The sequence below is a fragment of the Corvus moneduloides genome, chromosome 5 (genome assembly GCF_009650955.1).
Source record: "Corvus moneduloides isolate bCorMon1 chromosome 5, bCorMon1.pri, whole genome shotgun sequence".
In the NCBI taxonomy this organism is placed as follows: Eukaryota; Metazoa; Chordata; class Aves; order Passeriformes; family Corvidae; genus Corvus; species Corvus moneduloides.
The window spans coordinates 61,788,016-61,803,166 of NC_045480.1; the positions used below are offsets into that span (position 1 = coordinate 61,788,016).

The 15,151-nt window shown below is 39.1% G+C and overlaps 1 protein-coding gene across 10 annotated transcripts in view; it reads right to left on the minus strand.

Moving 5' to 3' along the window:
* GAB1 (GRB2 associated binding protein 1) overlaps positions 1–15,151 on the minus strand; it is a 98,902-nt gene that overhangs the window by 31,446 nt on the left and 52,305 nt on the right. For all 10 annotated transcript variants that reach the window (XM_032108559.1, XM_032108560.1, XM_032108556.1 and 7 more), the window contains exons 2-3: positions 10,943–11,237; positions 229–442 (exon numbers count right to left, since the gene is read on the minus strand). In XM_032108559.1, the coding sequence (XP_031964450.1) occupies positions 229–442; positions 10,943–11,237 (509 nt within the window). The remainder of the gene's footprint in view (positions 1–228; positions 443–10,942; positions 11,238–15,151) is intronic.

Here is a 15,151-nt window from a genome sequence, read left to right on the forward strand (position 1 = left end):
CCACACTTTTGGAGAATGCAATATGGATCTAGCACTGATCAAAAACTTACTATTGCAGGAAAAGGTTTAATGCATGGAAAGAAAAGAAGGAAAAGTTACAGGCAGCTTCCCCAAGTAGATCATGTGCATCCAAATGCTCAGTGGCTCGGCAATAAAAGAATGCTTTTAGCACAAACATTCTTGACCTGTAATACAAACAAGTGTTATTAAGAAACAAAAGTCACCTACCTCATAGGTTCAGGTTTTTTACTTTGACAGTTTATTAGCAGTAAGTAGTCTTGAGGATCTTCTTGACCAGAGGAAGACTCCAGAGGGGGGACGTTAATAAGCCGATACGGAGAAGGAAGGGAAGATTCTGCTTGCATGGAAGGCGGTGAAGTGTTGATGGGCAAGGGTAACTCAGCAGATGGTTGTAAAGAACTAACTGGTGGCTTCACAGCATCTGCAAACACATAAGCAAAGAATTCTTTACACTATGAAGAAGTAGTTTTTCAACATTAAGAGAATTATTAAGAGAGGATGGGTTTTAGTTCAAATTTGTGAAATTGATGGACGTGAGAACATCTGGATGCTAACATTTGTTTCAGGGTATTTATATTCATATTTTAATCTTTGTATTTTCAAACTGCAATCAATTTCTTAAGTAAGCCTTGGAAATGGCGGTTCTGCCTTATTTAATGACTTATTTAACCCGCTTTCTGGCCACAGAAAGAACAAAGATGCTGACAGCTGCAGTAATACAGCTAAAACCACAAATCTGTTGTCTTAATCAAGAGCAGACAAAGGCCCATAAGTTATTACTTGAATATGGCAACCTGAGTCAGCAGTTACAAGTATTCTTTCCTTTTTGACCAAGGTCACTTCAGCGTTTGAGATTAGTCACCAGGCAAGACCTGGCCACTCTCAATATCTGAAAATCAACAGGAAAAGTGCGGCTTTTGCAATGAAAGATCCCTTACAACTACAAAAATATTGCAAAGGTACAACAGGTAACAAGTTCCACTAAGCCCCCTGATTACAACCCTAAGTATTTATTGTTGTGCAATAATTGAAGCAGTTGTGGCTGGGTTTGGTTTTGGTTTTCTCTTCTTGTTTTGTTTTGGCTTAGTTTGGCTTTCTTTTGGGCTGGGGGGAGAAGAGGTGTACTGTGAGGTTTTTTTAAAATAACCTTATCTTTCTAATTCTTATCTACTTCCGATCCATGTATATTCTAAAGTAACTTTTTTCCTTCCAAATACATGTATCCAGACTATTAAATTATCTGGGAGACTAGAAAATATCGACACCACACAACATTAAATAATCATTTGACTTTTTCATTGTTTTAATGACACATTAACGAAGAACAACATAATTAAGCAAACCATTTCCCAATTATCAAGGCTCCCTTGTACTTGCAACTCATTGTACGTTCCAATTTGCTCATCCCAAGAATGGACGCTGATTATTAGCATTGTTTAAATGAACATATTATTATCCAATGCTCCTGCTCCTGCCAGGCTTACAGGCCAGCTATGCACTACAAAGTAGCTTCATTCAGCTTCTGCTTCCCAGCACTACCCTGGGAAAAACCAGATGAGCAGCCCAGAACACAGCCCTCCTGCTTCCAGTTCTGTGTACGCCAGGTTCAAGTGATTTAGACGTGGAAATAGAAATAGCAGCAGTTGCTTTGAACTCCCATGGTACCTAAACAGGCTCAGAAATTAAATCCCACCACACCCATGTGGGTGGAAGAGTCTAGGTGTATGAAAATTCCTCAAATCAACCTACCTGAAAAGGTAGGATAGCCTAAAAAAAGTTATTATGAAGGGTTGTGGCTGACCTATTCATCAAACTAGTTAGCAGAAGAAAGGAAAAACCAGACTGTATCCAGGGATCACACACATAAAAATAAATGGATGCACCCAGGTCAGATAAATAATAGTATAGAGATGTTTATACTTCATAAAATCTTTACACATTACATTTCTTGAAACATATATTCCTGAAAATTCCTGACCATGTCCTATGGTTTAGAAAAATGGAGGAAAAAATATAAAATTCATTACATTAATTGTTCCCTGAGAAGTGTTACTTAAAATAGTCAATGTTTACTTAAATACCCTTGTCTTTATAATTCCTATGCTCTTCCTATTTATGTATACTCTAGAGTCACTTCTTTCTCCCTTTCAAATACAACAGTATTTGGATGCAAAAGCTACTAAAAAAGCAGTTTATTTTCTACAGGCTGAAATACAAAACATGAACAGCTTTCTATCATTTAGGAAATTCAAGAGCTTGAAGGAGCCTTTTTGAGGCACCTACTAATGTTTCTTGATTTCCCTGTTGCTGGGGTTCGACAGCAGGAAAACGGAAGCGCCTGAGTAGATCTACCAGGAATGTACTTCTTGTTCCTGGAAAAGTGGTAGTGGGAGAAAAGACAAGCAGCTCTCTGCCCTGTCCCCTGCCTAACTGAGGAACACAAGTAAATTTATGCACCAGTAAGAGTGTGGAAGAAAGGTTTCCTGCCAAATACGTCATTCTTTGACCACACTTAGAGATGAGATCCTCAAGAGCTTCCCTGTGGCACAGTCCCCACCCCATTCCTGGTCCCTGGCTACACCAACCTTCATGTCATTGGAACTGCTCGGTGCCAAGTTCACATGAGGGGAAAAAAGAAATCAAACAGGATATCCCTGGGGCTTCCAGGGAAGATGGGTGTGTCAGTCAGCCCTCATGCAGTCAGGAGAGCCCAACAGGTACACAGTAAGATGCCTACGTGACCTGATGCAATTAAACAGACCATGCACTAGCATTCCCAGGAAGAGCAGCAAGACTCAAGGGTAACTTTCCAGGGAAAAATCAAATCAAGAACTTTGAAAGAGGACCAATGTATCCACCAAGTCTGATGTACTGCTCCAGCTTCTGGGGCACCCCAAGGCAGAGGCTGCTTCCACAGCCTCTGCTGACCAGCCTCTGACACACTGTTCTCTGAATTTCTCCTATTTCTTTGAGTGTCTTTATAATTTTTACCTTTACTACCATCCTGTGGCAGTGAGGTTCACACCTTATTTCACACAACATGAAAGCCCACTTCCTTTTAGACCTGCTGCCTCATAGCTTCACTTGATATATTTCAGCTCCCATCTTCAGAGAAACAGTGAACAATTGCCTCCTACTCATAATTCCCATTCCCAACTTCACACAACTTTGTGGTAGTTTTTGCTGAGTTGGTGCTACTTAAATTTTTCCTGGTGCAGAAGCCATTTCATTGCACCTCAGGTTTCCCTTTACCCTCACCTTTCCTAGCTCTGCTACTTTTTTTTTTTCCTGAGAAGGGAAACTAACTACTGCATACAAAGCACAAAAAAAAAAGTCTGGGGCACACTTTCTGATTTACAAAGACATAACAATGATTCATTCTGTTCCTATCCTAACCTTTCCCTTTCAATTGTTACTGAATATTAAAGGTGATGCTGTCCAGCTGTCTGGAAGGTTTATGATCTGTTCTCTGAGCAAGGATTTGGAGCCCATTAATGTTAATGGATCATTAGGGACACTTTCCTTCTGATGAGTTGCCTCATTTATTTTGACACAGATTATGCTTGATAAAATCCCTGATCCTCCTACAGATCTGTGTGGGGTTTGTTTGAGTCTGGGGTTTGTGTGGTTTGGTTGAGTATTGGGGTTTTTTCAGTGTATAGACCATTAACTATTAAAATACCAACTTTCTGATGTGAAACATCCTCATAGAGGCATTTTCTATGTGTTAAATAGTGTGGGCTAATGCCTGATTTAAAGAGAAACTGAACTTGGTCTAAAGCACTTCAGATTATCTATATGCATTGATGCCATTTCAAATTTGCCTACAAGGGAAGCAGTAATGTTAAAGCTTTCATCACCGAGCAAATGAAGGCTGTTTGGCTATCTGCACCCTCTCAAATATTCTCTTCAGCCACGTACTCTGAAGCTGATATGAAGGAAAGTTTCTCTCCTAGCAGCCTATTATGATTTCAAAGAGTACAATCGTCAACTTGCTCCACTTTGGACTAGCAGATTTTTAGGGAAGGGGTCATCTGCACACCAAAGAGCGTTGTAAGTAATTTGGTTTGTTCCCAGAACTCAGACACTCGGACTGCTTTGAAATAACTGGGAGCTGGAAAAACAGCCAGAATATTTAACATGCAAATGAGTCTAACAAGAATCCTATTTTGTTTTTATAATTCCTGCATTCAGTACAGCTAGAACAAGCAGCTTTCTCAAAACAGGGCAAGAGTTTTATCTTTTCTCAGTTGGCTTCTTAAGAGCAGTTATAGGCTTCATCTTCACTAGAATTTATACTTTTTTCCTCATAACTATTTTCGTATCATATAAAACTAATGAGATAAAAGGAGCATTTTCTGAAGAAGAATAATAAAAGGCTTCTCTTTCTTCCTTCTTAGCTATATAAAGTTTCTTTATTCCACCAGTTCCTATATATCTGTGCTTTGCATGCAACCCAGAAAAAGATCTGAGTGTGGGAGTTTCCATTTAGGATTGGGTTTGTATTTTGGTTTGGATTTTTTTGGTATTTTTTTTAATGAAAGCAAAAATTAAATTGTTTTCTACACTATGATATACAGTCACTTAATATCTAATTATGCAAAAACTGGCAATGTTCTCATAGTGAACAAACACAGAGGCCTCATTACAGCAAGCATTTCTTTAAATGTCAAAATTGCAATCAAAGTAAGAAAATGCATTCTTTGCACATTGTAGGTAGAAATATGAGAACAGAAATGGGATTTTCCCATTGCAACAGTGAATCAGCAACAGATGTGCAATGGCATGATTCTTCTATTCTTCTGAGATGTTTCATTCAATCCACTTACTATAATGCAGGTGTTATAACCAGTAACCAACAAAATACCAGAGCAATAACTTCGTGCAAAAATTTACAGATACAATAGTAAGAGCCATAATTTAAAAAAACCAAACTTCATAACTTCAGCTGAAACCTTAAAAGAACTTCTTTGTTTGAGAGATCCTGGAATCAAAGGGCCACATGTGCATGCACAGAGCACAAGGACGTGTATGCTGGTGGGTGCTTTCTCTTTTCACACATTACCTCAACAGATGAGAGCCAGATCCAGCCCAGAAGGGGCACAGACACACGAGCCTGGGTTTGGGTTTTGGCATTAAGTGATCAGCTTGGCATCAATATGAAATCTATGCAGTAAAGCTCAATACTGAACCTTTCTGCTACACCCAGAGAAAGTCCTTTATAATGCTCTAATAAAAAGTTCCTGTGCATTTCATAGGTTTGTTTTCTTAAATATAATCTCACAGTATCTCTCTCTTTCTGAAGATGAACATAATACCCTATTTAAGGAATGAGGAACTCAGCACTGTACATTATGCCCAGGGCAACCCTGCCTCCTCCATCTGAACCAGAAACACAACCAACTGTTCCAGGTTCCATCACACACTGAAGTGTTTCCAGCTTTCAGAGTTAACATCTGAAATTTAGTACTTACTATCTGCAGTTCATATGTAATTTTAAGCTGCACTTTTGGTTACCCATTTAAAATTCGAAAATACCAAAAGCGTTTGCACTCAGAATTGACTCCCCTTCTCCACCTGTAATTTTCTTTTGAAGACTATTCATTTAAAAGGAGAAATAAGAGAAACATCTGTAGCCTGTTCTCCCCATCTTCAGATGGTACACAGGCTGGGTGACACAGGAAAAATAATCAAGGAGTCCTGTTATAGACTAACTTCTGTAAGTGCTCGTGAAGAGAAACAGTGCAGCCCACCACATTAAAAAGCTTGGGAATTCTTTTTCTTCACTGAAAAGGCCCAGAGCTTTCCTAGGCAGAGCCTGGTGCTCTGACCACATGGTGACTTTTCCCAGCTGGGGCTCCAGCTTGGTGCCTGGGCTGTAGGAATCTCTGTGTTCCAGAGGCTTCCATCAATCCATGTGCTGCCTCCCAGCACCTCACGGCTTGAGCGACAGTAACCTGCAAAACACCTTTCCAACCCTTCTCCCAGTGACTCAAGTAATGTTAATAGTACAAGAGGTGTCCAGCAGGAACCAGAGAAAATTAATTACCTAGGCATAATAGATTCAGTCTATTTTTCAAGGAAGAGCAGAATCACCTTCCATGTGAACTTCTGTAACATGCAGCTGTCAGCTTAAGATAATGACCTCAAACGCTCAAGATTAAGATTCTGATCATACCCCGATAGTAAATTATTTTTAAATTATATGTATTTTTTCCTCACATCTCACAAGGGAAGACCTACTCTTGCAGATTTTGTGCTCTATTCATCATCATCATCTCACTTAACCACCTGTACTTTTAGCACATCATCTGAAGCAGAAGACATCCTAGTCCTGTCTGCTGTCTTCTCTTTCTCCTTTGGATAACAGGCAATGATCATCTCAGCTTTGCCTCCTTTTACTCAGCTCAAGCCACCAGCTACCAGCTCTATCAAACCCTTGATTACTCCTATTAAATTTTGCCAGAAATCTCTAACATGTATTCATTCTTCACAGTCTATCATCACCTTCCTCTCAGTAATTTCACCCTTAAAGAAAATCATATTTGTATGTCTCAGTAGCCATTATCCCCCAAATGTCACTTACTCAAAGTAAGCAATCAAAAAAGCCCTCACAAAAGAGATGCCTTTATGCCCCTGTTCCTTCTAAACCTACTGCCTCACTTCTGTGACAACAGACCCACAACCCATCTCTGGAGCATTTCTCTTATATGCTTAACTCAGTTCTTTTGTGTTCTTTTTTACTGCACTCCAGGTCATCAGTCACCCATACTTCTGGCATGTCACCTTTGAGCCAACAATTCTTTCTAGTTAATCACATCAGAGAGATACAAAAACACCTCAACTCTTCATTAAGTACATCATCTCCATAGTGCAAACTTGTTGCAAATATTTTTTAAGCTTATTACTCAGTCATTGCACTTCTCTTTATAGTACTCCAGAGCCTCCCTTCCTTCATCTAAAAGGTCAGCTATTTCTCCTCACTTTTGAGCCTTTTAATGACCAAGGTCTCGAATATTCAACATATGCTATTGGGATGGCAATTTTGATTTGCCAAGTGTGCCAGCCCCTGTCAGCCACTTGTTAAAGCTGTCAAAGAAGAACATTTTTTATTTCTTACAGGCAGACCCTTCATGCAGGAAGGGCACCCTAAACACCTACAACAACCTCTATTTATTTATCAAAGACAAGGAATCAGGATGGGAAGGTGAAGTTATGTTCATCCTGTCAGTCTCTGGTATTGCATCCAAGCTGTGATCAACCTGCAGTGCACAGATTATCAGAACATCATTTTAAAAAAGCATGGTTACCCAAAAATACTCGTATTGTTTCGAAGGCAGAAAGGTATGAGGGCATACACCAGATAGCAGCAGCCTGAACAGAAACTTTGAAAGCATCGCGTGTGAAGCAAGCTGCAGCTCCTTCAAAGTATGGTCCTTAGGATGACAGAAACTTTTTTCACCACATTTAATTATTTGTGTAAATGTAATTGTAGATTTCAACGTCTTGTTCTTCCCTTTTTCCCTCTTCTGCTCTACCTTGTTATTTCTTCTGGTTTATTTTGCTATTTCTATATTTATTCAAATGAATTCATGCAAGTAACATGCTTGCATATAGTAAGATCATTTCCTCTTTCCCCTGCTCTGCCAAGCACACAATTCACTAAATTACAGAAACATGGAGTTGGATCACATATAAAATATTCATCCACTAAATTCTGGGGAAGGGCTTTCACAGCCTAGATATCCTTAGAAAGATTTTCTTTATCATTACATCACTCACTGAGAGAAAAACAAGTTACTTCTCTCTTCAGATAACAACTAATCATGTCCTGCTTATCACTGCTTTTTTTGAAAGTCAGTTCTTCCCTCAGTATTTTCTTCTCAGGAGAAAAAAAAATCCTTCAACTTTTCTTCTCATCAATCACTTTTAGAAAGCCACTTCCTCTATTTCTACCTTTCTTTAAACATTTATCCTCATCCTTCTGAAAGTTCAGGCCACAGTATTTCAGAGGACGTCTCCACAGCAGCAGGCACAGAATAGTCATTACCCAGGTCCATTCAGTCTCTCCATCCCAGATTGTCTCTCACTAGAGTTCAAAGCACACAAAACACTGGTGACACATTTTTGCCTTATAGTTCCATTTTAACCTCTAGATGATCTATTATATCATGATCTTACAGAGAAAATATGAATGATATAAGTGCAGTATGAAACTCTATGGCAAACCCAAACTCAATGCTCATGTATAGCTCCCCTCAACTTTGCATATGTGTTTTAAACAGATGCTACACAAAGAAATGTTTTACAGCTTCCATTTGAAAACAAGAAGCATTAGTTAAGAAAACATAAAAAGTACCCAGAAATTTATTTCTAAAAGATTCATTGACCTAATTTAAAATAAAAATTTCTTCCTGTTTCTGTCTTATGTTTAAAATAACTAAATCACTGTGAACCCTTTCATAAAAGAAAGTCCCTATAAAAAGCCAAATATTGCATATATTGTAATTGTAATGCAATCATTACAAATTACCCTACACTATGACGCAACCAGAAACGTGAAGACTCAATGCTTGTAATTATGACTGAAGAACATAAATTTATCTACTCTACCCAAATACAAATGTAACATTGCAGATCTCCACAATGAACAGATTTCACATGTATAGATCAATTTCTAGTTGGAAGGTCAAAATAAAGCATTAGGTAAAAATGAGTACTCAAAATAATTTCCAATGAAATAAAAAAACCCCCAAACTTTACAGCACAGGAATCTCTGAATCTTCGCTATGCATGAAAGGAGCAGCTTAGAGCTACTCTGATCTTTATTTTTCTGGTCTCTCTACAGTTACGACTCTTTCTTCCTCATTTATCCCAACACCAAAACAGAAACTCCACATTTGTTTTCTAATAGCAGTAGCTACCACCATCTTGTAACATTTTTTACTTTAAAAACCCAAGGAGGAAATGGGCCTGGGCTTCAAAATGAACCCCAGCAGAAGCAATAGTGCAGTGGTGTCCCTGGTTCTTGATTGAGCTAAGGATGCCAATGACAGGACTCTCACAACACAACCCTTAATCAGTCTGGCAAGAGACATTTTGTCCAGCTTCAAAGAAAACTATATCTTCTTCTTCCACAGGCTAAAAGGAAGATTGGTTATGTCCCATACTCTTTTTGTTTAGTTCCAGACTAAAATAATACTTTTTTACTGTCTGAACTTCACCTGTTCTTTAACTTCCCAAAATAAACTGCAGGAGAACACAGATTTTATAAAGTACATTTATGACTTGCTCTTCCATTGGCAGGAAGATTCATCTTGGAAAAATAAGAACTTGGCAATAAAGACTCAGCAACTGATTTTCCCATTTTCCTTTTTTTAATTCTTCCTCAGTGCACTGCAAGGCATCGCTAAACCCACAAAACAGACAGTACTGTCAACTCTCAGTTGTGTGAAGGTGTTGGAACAGTTCAGCCAAAGCTAAAACGCCAAAGATGAAACATGCAATGAGAGTACAATGGGGAGAAGTTATCGATACAATTCACTGAAGCAAAAATCAGTTTGTGAGGGCACAGTTACATCTCTCCACATCCATAGCATGTTTCATCCTCAGTTCAATGACAGAAAACTAAGGGCTAACATTACACCAGCTCTCAGAGGAAAGGTCTGATGGTTTTGAGGTGACCCCACCTCTCTGTTCCACGCAATGGACACATGCTCCTTTGTGCTCTGACGAAGAGCTGCCAGGTGAACATGTTTCCTCCTTAGATACCAGATTCCTAGGTTATCCCTGGAACCAAGGACTTCTGCCCACAGCTGCACTGGTGTATTACCCCCCTGCCCACCCCTCTCTGGAACACAGGGACACCTGGCAGGCTGAGCACTGAAATCATACGGCAGTCGCTCTCTGAGACGTGCTGCAGGTGCTCCGGGATGTGCTCAGGATGCCACGAAAACACGCTGGAACTGTCAAAACAAGCACCCTTCCCCAAATTTGCTATTAGAGTGGCAATTCATAGATGAGGTTTTCATGACAAAGTTGTAGTTCAAAACTGCAATAAGGAGAAAGAAAAGGGCCCCTTCTTCAGAACACACAACAGTATTTTCCAGTCACTTTTGAAGATTTGGCTGGAGCAAAGTGATGCAAGCCGCCTTTTTTGCCTCACCTCCCTCAACCCACAATCCTACAAAAAGCAGGGATTTAATTCTAGCCCCTTCAGTCAGGCATGCCTTATAACCCTATTACCACTTCTATTAAATCTTTTCTTGGAACTGTGCACAGAACTACAGCAAGTCATGTAACCCACTAATCTCCACAAGGAATGCAGGAATAATAAGTAAATGAATAAGAATGGATTCAGGACAAACAATGGCCACAAGGTATTTGCAAGGAATTAAACACACCGTCATGTTTCATACAAGCTGCCTTCACACAATATCTATTTTGGTAGGATTAGAGCTGGATAGTGCAAGTTATTTTTTGTTTATTTCAGATGATGGGGGGGTGGATTATTTCCCCCAAGTTTCAAAGCAGACGGAGAAATGGTAATATTAGAAACCTGACATTTTGCACTCATTCCTGCTTGCATAACCATATGTTTTTATACCAAATGGAATTCCTTTGATGATTATGAAGATCTACTGCTGTGCATGATTTTACTTAGAGATTTTTCCTATACTCCCAAGACCTAACATGACACAGAACAGAAAAGCGTCATCCAAGTTCTACGGCACACTTAATTTGTAACAAATTCTGAATATCTCCCTCTGTTCTGCTTGCTTTTATTCAGGGTAACAAGGAAGTTTTAATGCCAATACACACAAGTTTTAAAACATATGCCAGCTAAAGATAGTCATCTGGTCTTTGAAACGTTCTTCACATGTAGGCACTGCACTTTCTTAGAAAAAGCAACAGAACTTACCCTCATCTGTAGGGTTGAACCCACAGATATCACAGATACATCGAACCCACTTATTCATCTCCTCCTCGCTGTCTGCTACCAAATAGAAAACTCGGTCTATAGTGTTGATATCAAAAATATAGCTGTTTTCAAACTCCTTTTTGTTGAATGTTAATCCAGCATCCACTTGTTGACACAAATTTAAGTCAATAATACGGATAGGCTTCTTGGCATGGTCATTTTTGTAGTATTCCAATACATCTGGATCCCCTGTTAAGCGGCCACTCCGAAGCACAAACCATCTTCTCTTCCATGCCTGGAAATTGGGGAGAGAAAAAAGGGAGAAAAATTAGAAGGAAGAAATCAGACTTTAAGACCTGTTGTGTATGGTTTCAACCTGGGTTGAACCCTGTACTAATAAGTAGTTCAATTTTTATTCTAAGAGGTTACACATCAGATACCCACATTTGACGTTATTTAGGTATTGTTACAGCAGTGGACTTGAGGATTAGTGAATTTGTATTTTAAATTTTATATCTTGGCTTTGTTTATAACAAGTGGATATATAAATTAAATCACTGTTTACAAAATGAGAAAGCATGAATACACTAAAGAAAAAGTGGGGTGGGGACCAGGAGAGGGGGGGAAAAAAGCGCACACAAAGGGCTTCTGAAGAAAGCTCTCAGAGGCATGGGAAAAACAAAATAGAATACATCTTTAAGTGCTCCATGGTGTTTTGTTTCCAATATCTGTTGTTTCAGGCTGATGCATTTTAACTGAATTTTTCACTGATACTCAACGATAGCGACCTGCATTTAAAGAACAGACAATGCTCACATTGTACACTCTCCTCAGTGCCAGGGCACGTCTGCACTCAGAACCTCATCATATTCCTACAGTAGTACTTCTTACAGCAAAAGAGCAACATTATTATTTTTTGAAACTGTTAGAGAGATGGGGGTGGAGAGAATGACCAAATGTTATAGTTTTACCATGTAGACCTGGTCTTTGGGGAAGATACAGAAGAAATGAATTTGATAGTCTGACACTGTGCTTATTATACCAGCCCTCCTGATGCTGCAGAAAGACCCTGGTCTGAGAGAAAAGCAAAAGCAAAATGTCTCATTCTCTAACTAATCCTCAGCTGCCTTTCATCCTGTGGGCCTCCATCACCTGCCATAATTCTCATCAAAGACCTTAACTCAAACCATGCTACCAAGCTCAGCATACAGCTGTCCTGCTGCTTCCAACTGCATCTTTACTGCCCCACTTGGCTGCACTTTTGTTCCTCAGCAATACTGTGCTAGCAGCTTCTTTATATAGTGCCAGGATAATGGGCACAGTGGAAGAAAACAGACGTACTGTCATGGCCCACTACGAGAGCTGCACTGCTTTCACACTGAGAAGTCTGAAAGCAGAGCCCAGACACAGTGGGGAGCCATCACTGTGTCATCCATTTGCTCTTATACTTTTCAGCAAAGTTGGAGACCAAGGTAAATCAGTGCAGTAGCCAAGCCACTGTGCATTACCCCACAGAACCACACCACGCCCCAAGGCACTCCACCTGAAATTTCTTTAGGAAAGCCAAACAAGATGGTCAGCTAGTCCTTTGGAAGATTAAAAAAAACCAGCAGAAGAAATGCATGAATAAGACAGGCGAGTGCATTTTCCTTTTGACCAGCCATGGCTGTGTCCTAACGAAGGAAAGAAATGGAATCAGCAAGGATGGTCCCAGAAGGGGTCAAGATGTGTGATGTCCTTTAAACACTGGGACAGCAGCTTTGAAAACAAGAGTTTCTTACTATGTATTAGGGAAAGATTCAGAGCCATTTTTGTGAGGCACAAGAGTGCATCCATTTAATTTTTTGTGGCTGCTACCTTCAAACAAACTTGTGGAAGGAGGACATAAGGGAGAAAGAGCAAGAACTCCACTGCCATCTCCGAGCTCTGAACGAGTGCCGTCAGCTTTGCCCCAGAGACTCACAAAACCCTCATTGTGAAGTAGGCATGCCTTTTCAGGGTATCAAGCTTAGAAAGCTATTATGAAAAGATAATACAGAGAACAGGAGAAAGGGAAAAATGACAGACAGCTTAATTAAGGCTTGTGTTCCATTCTCCAACTACCAAAGCTCTAAAAGTTGGGTTTTTTTTAAATAATGTCTATACTTTACAAAACAACTGTATTTATTTTAGTTCTGAATAACAGCATCTGTCCTTAAATGCTGAACTGTGTGAATCAAGTCAAAGTCTCAAGCAACTATTTCCATGGTAGCAGTAAGTTTAACTGGATGAACAGTTAAAATGTAGAAGATATAAGAGATTAAACCCCTTCAATTTAGATTTCAGAAGTGAGTATATTCTAGTAGCACAGCTGGATAAGCACCATTTAACAGTGACCCAAAAACATTGGCAGAGTTTGTTTTGTTTCCCGTTTCCAAATCAAGTGACAACTTAGATGTTGGGATAACAGGAAACTTCAGTAGCGGAGGCTCTCTCTCTGGGCAAGGCCGATCACAGAAAACTGCTACAAACTGCTTCAGAAACAAGCTTTAACCTCAGCCTTCAGTCACTCAGATGAAATTTTCAAAGCAGAAATCAGGAGGAAAGAGATTCGAGATATGAGAGGAGCAAGAGCAGTTGAGAAGCATGATGCGTTTTGTCTCACAATTTGTGCAACAACAAAACCCCATGCAAAAAAACTCCATCAACTCTGTATCAACCAGGCGTGCCTCTTCTAAAAGTTTATTTCTTGTACTGTGTCAGGGAGTGAAAGGTTCTTAGCAATCCTGACAATTTCTGTTGAGTATTAATGAGTAAATAGGACTCTAAAACTGAGAAAAACCAACCAGCTAAAAAGAATTTCTTTGCAGCCCTTCAGGCTACAAACCAGCAACTATAAAGTATTTAAAACATTGAATTTAGCCTGCTAGCACCTGCTACTATTTTTGAAGAGTTTTCACATAGTGTATATGCGGACATTTATTTCAGTCCTATAGTGAGTCACACTCTCTGAAACTGGCACAGATTATATTCAAAACCAAAAGCAATTCCATAAACTACACACTAATAAGGCAGATACAAAGGTTCTCTGGATTACAGTACAAAGCACAATTTAGCAGCAGAATAAAGCTTAAAGCTAGACAAGCGAACTGACATCAGCACCCTTGCTAATCATAGTACAAAAGTCCTCTATACTTTGTCAAAGTGCAAAATGAGCTCACATAAATCACTCTTTGTTATTTGAAAATATCTGGGATTCTTAAAGCTTGATCTATTTTTAACATTTTGAGTATTTGTCGCTGCAATGAAAGCTGTGCACTGCCCCACTGAAGTATAGAATAGTGTGTTATTTGTGTTATATGTGCAAGGAAGAGCTTCTTCAGCAACAGCTTTCCAAAGGGAAATCTCTAAAAGAGAGAGTGCACATGTGCAAATACGTACTTACGCAAGTTTTATAATCTTTTTTTTTTTTAACCCATTTGGTCATTTTTGTTTGAAAATTTTGTGTTTCCTCTTACAGAAGAGCATGCTACAAACTATTTCTCATAATCGCCCAAAAAGATGCAACCAATTTATGACACAGGACAATTAAAGATACCAATTATTTATCTGTCACATAACTGATGGTATTATAAGCCATACATTATCCAACACTGGTTTTCTGTGCTAGAAGTCAACTACTTTAAGTTTGAGAAGTCAAAAAAACAGCCAGTATACAATTTAAACATTTTGTACAGTTTTTTAATTTTGGGAAGAAAATTGAGCAAATTTTTTTTAAAAGAAAGATTTACTCAAATGTATAAAATGTGTTATTAATATAAAGAGGGTTTAAAAATACATTTTATAATTATACTAGCACTTAGTCACTAAACACTGCTTGCAGAGCAAATACCTAATTCAGAAGAAAAATGGCTCCTTTTGTAAGTGCTGTAAGGCAAACATCATGGCAATCAAGTTCACCAGAAGCCTGTGTAGGCTTTGTAAATTATTACAAAATACAGTTTAACAAGGTTTGCTGCTTTTCTCTGAGTCTAAGAAAGGCCTTGTGTGCCTCTCAGCTTGTTTTCTCCTCTGGGCTGCACAGCAGATCAGCTGGCCTAACACAGGACACCACCATGCCTGCCAAACATTGTCCTGCTTCTGTCATGAGACCATCGTATCATGAGACCATCATAACTATAGAAACGAGCTTGTTTGCTTGCTTTTGAGGGAGGCTGAAATGTGACAAGC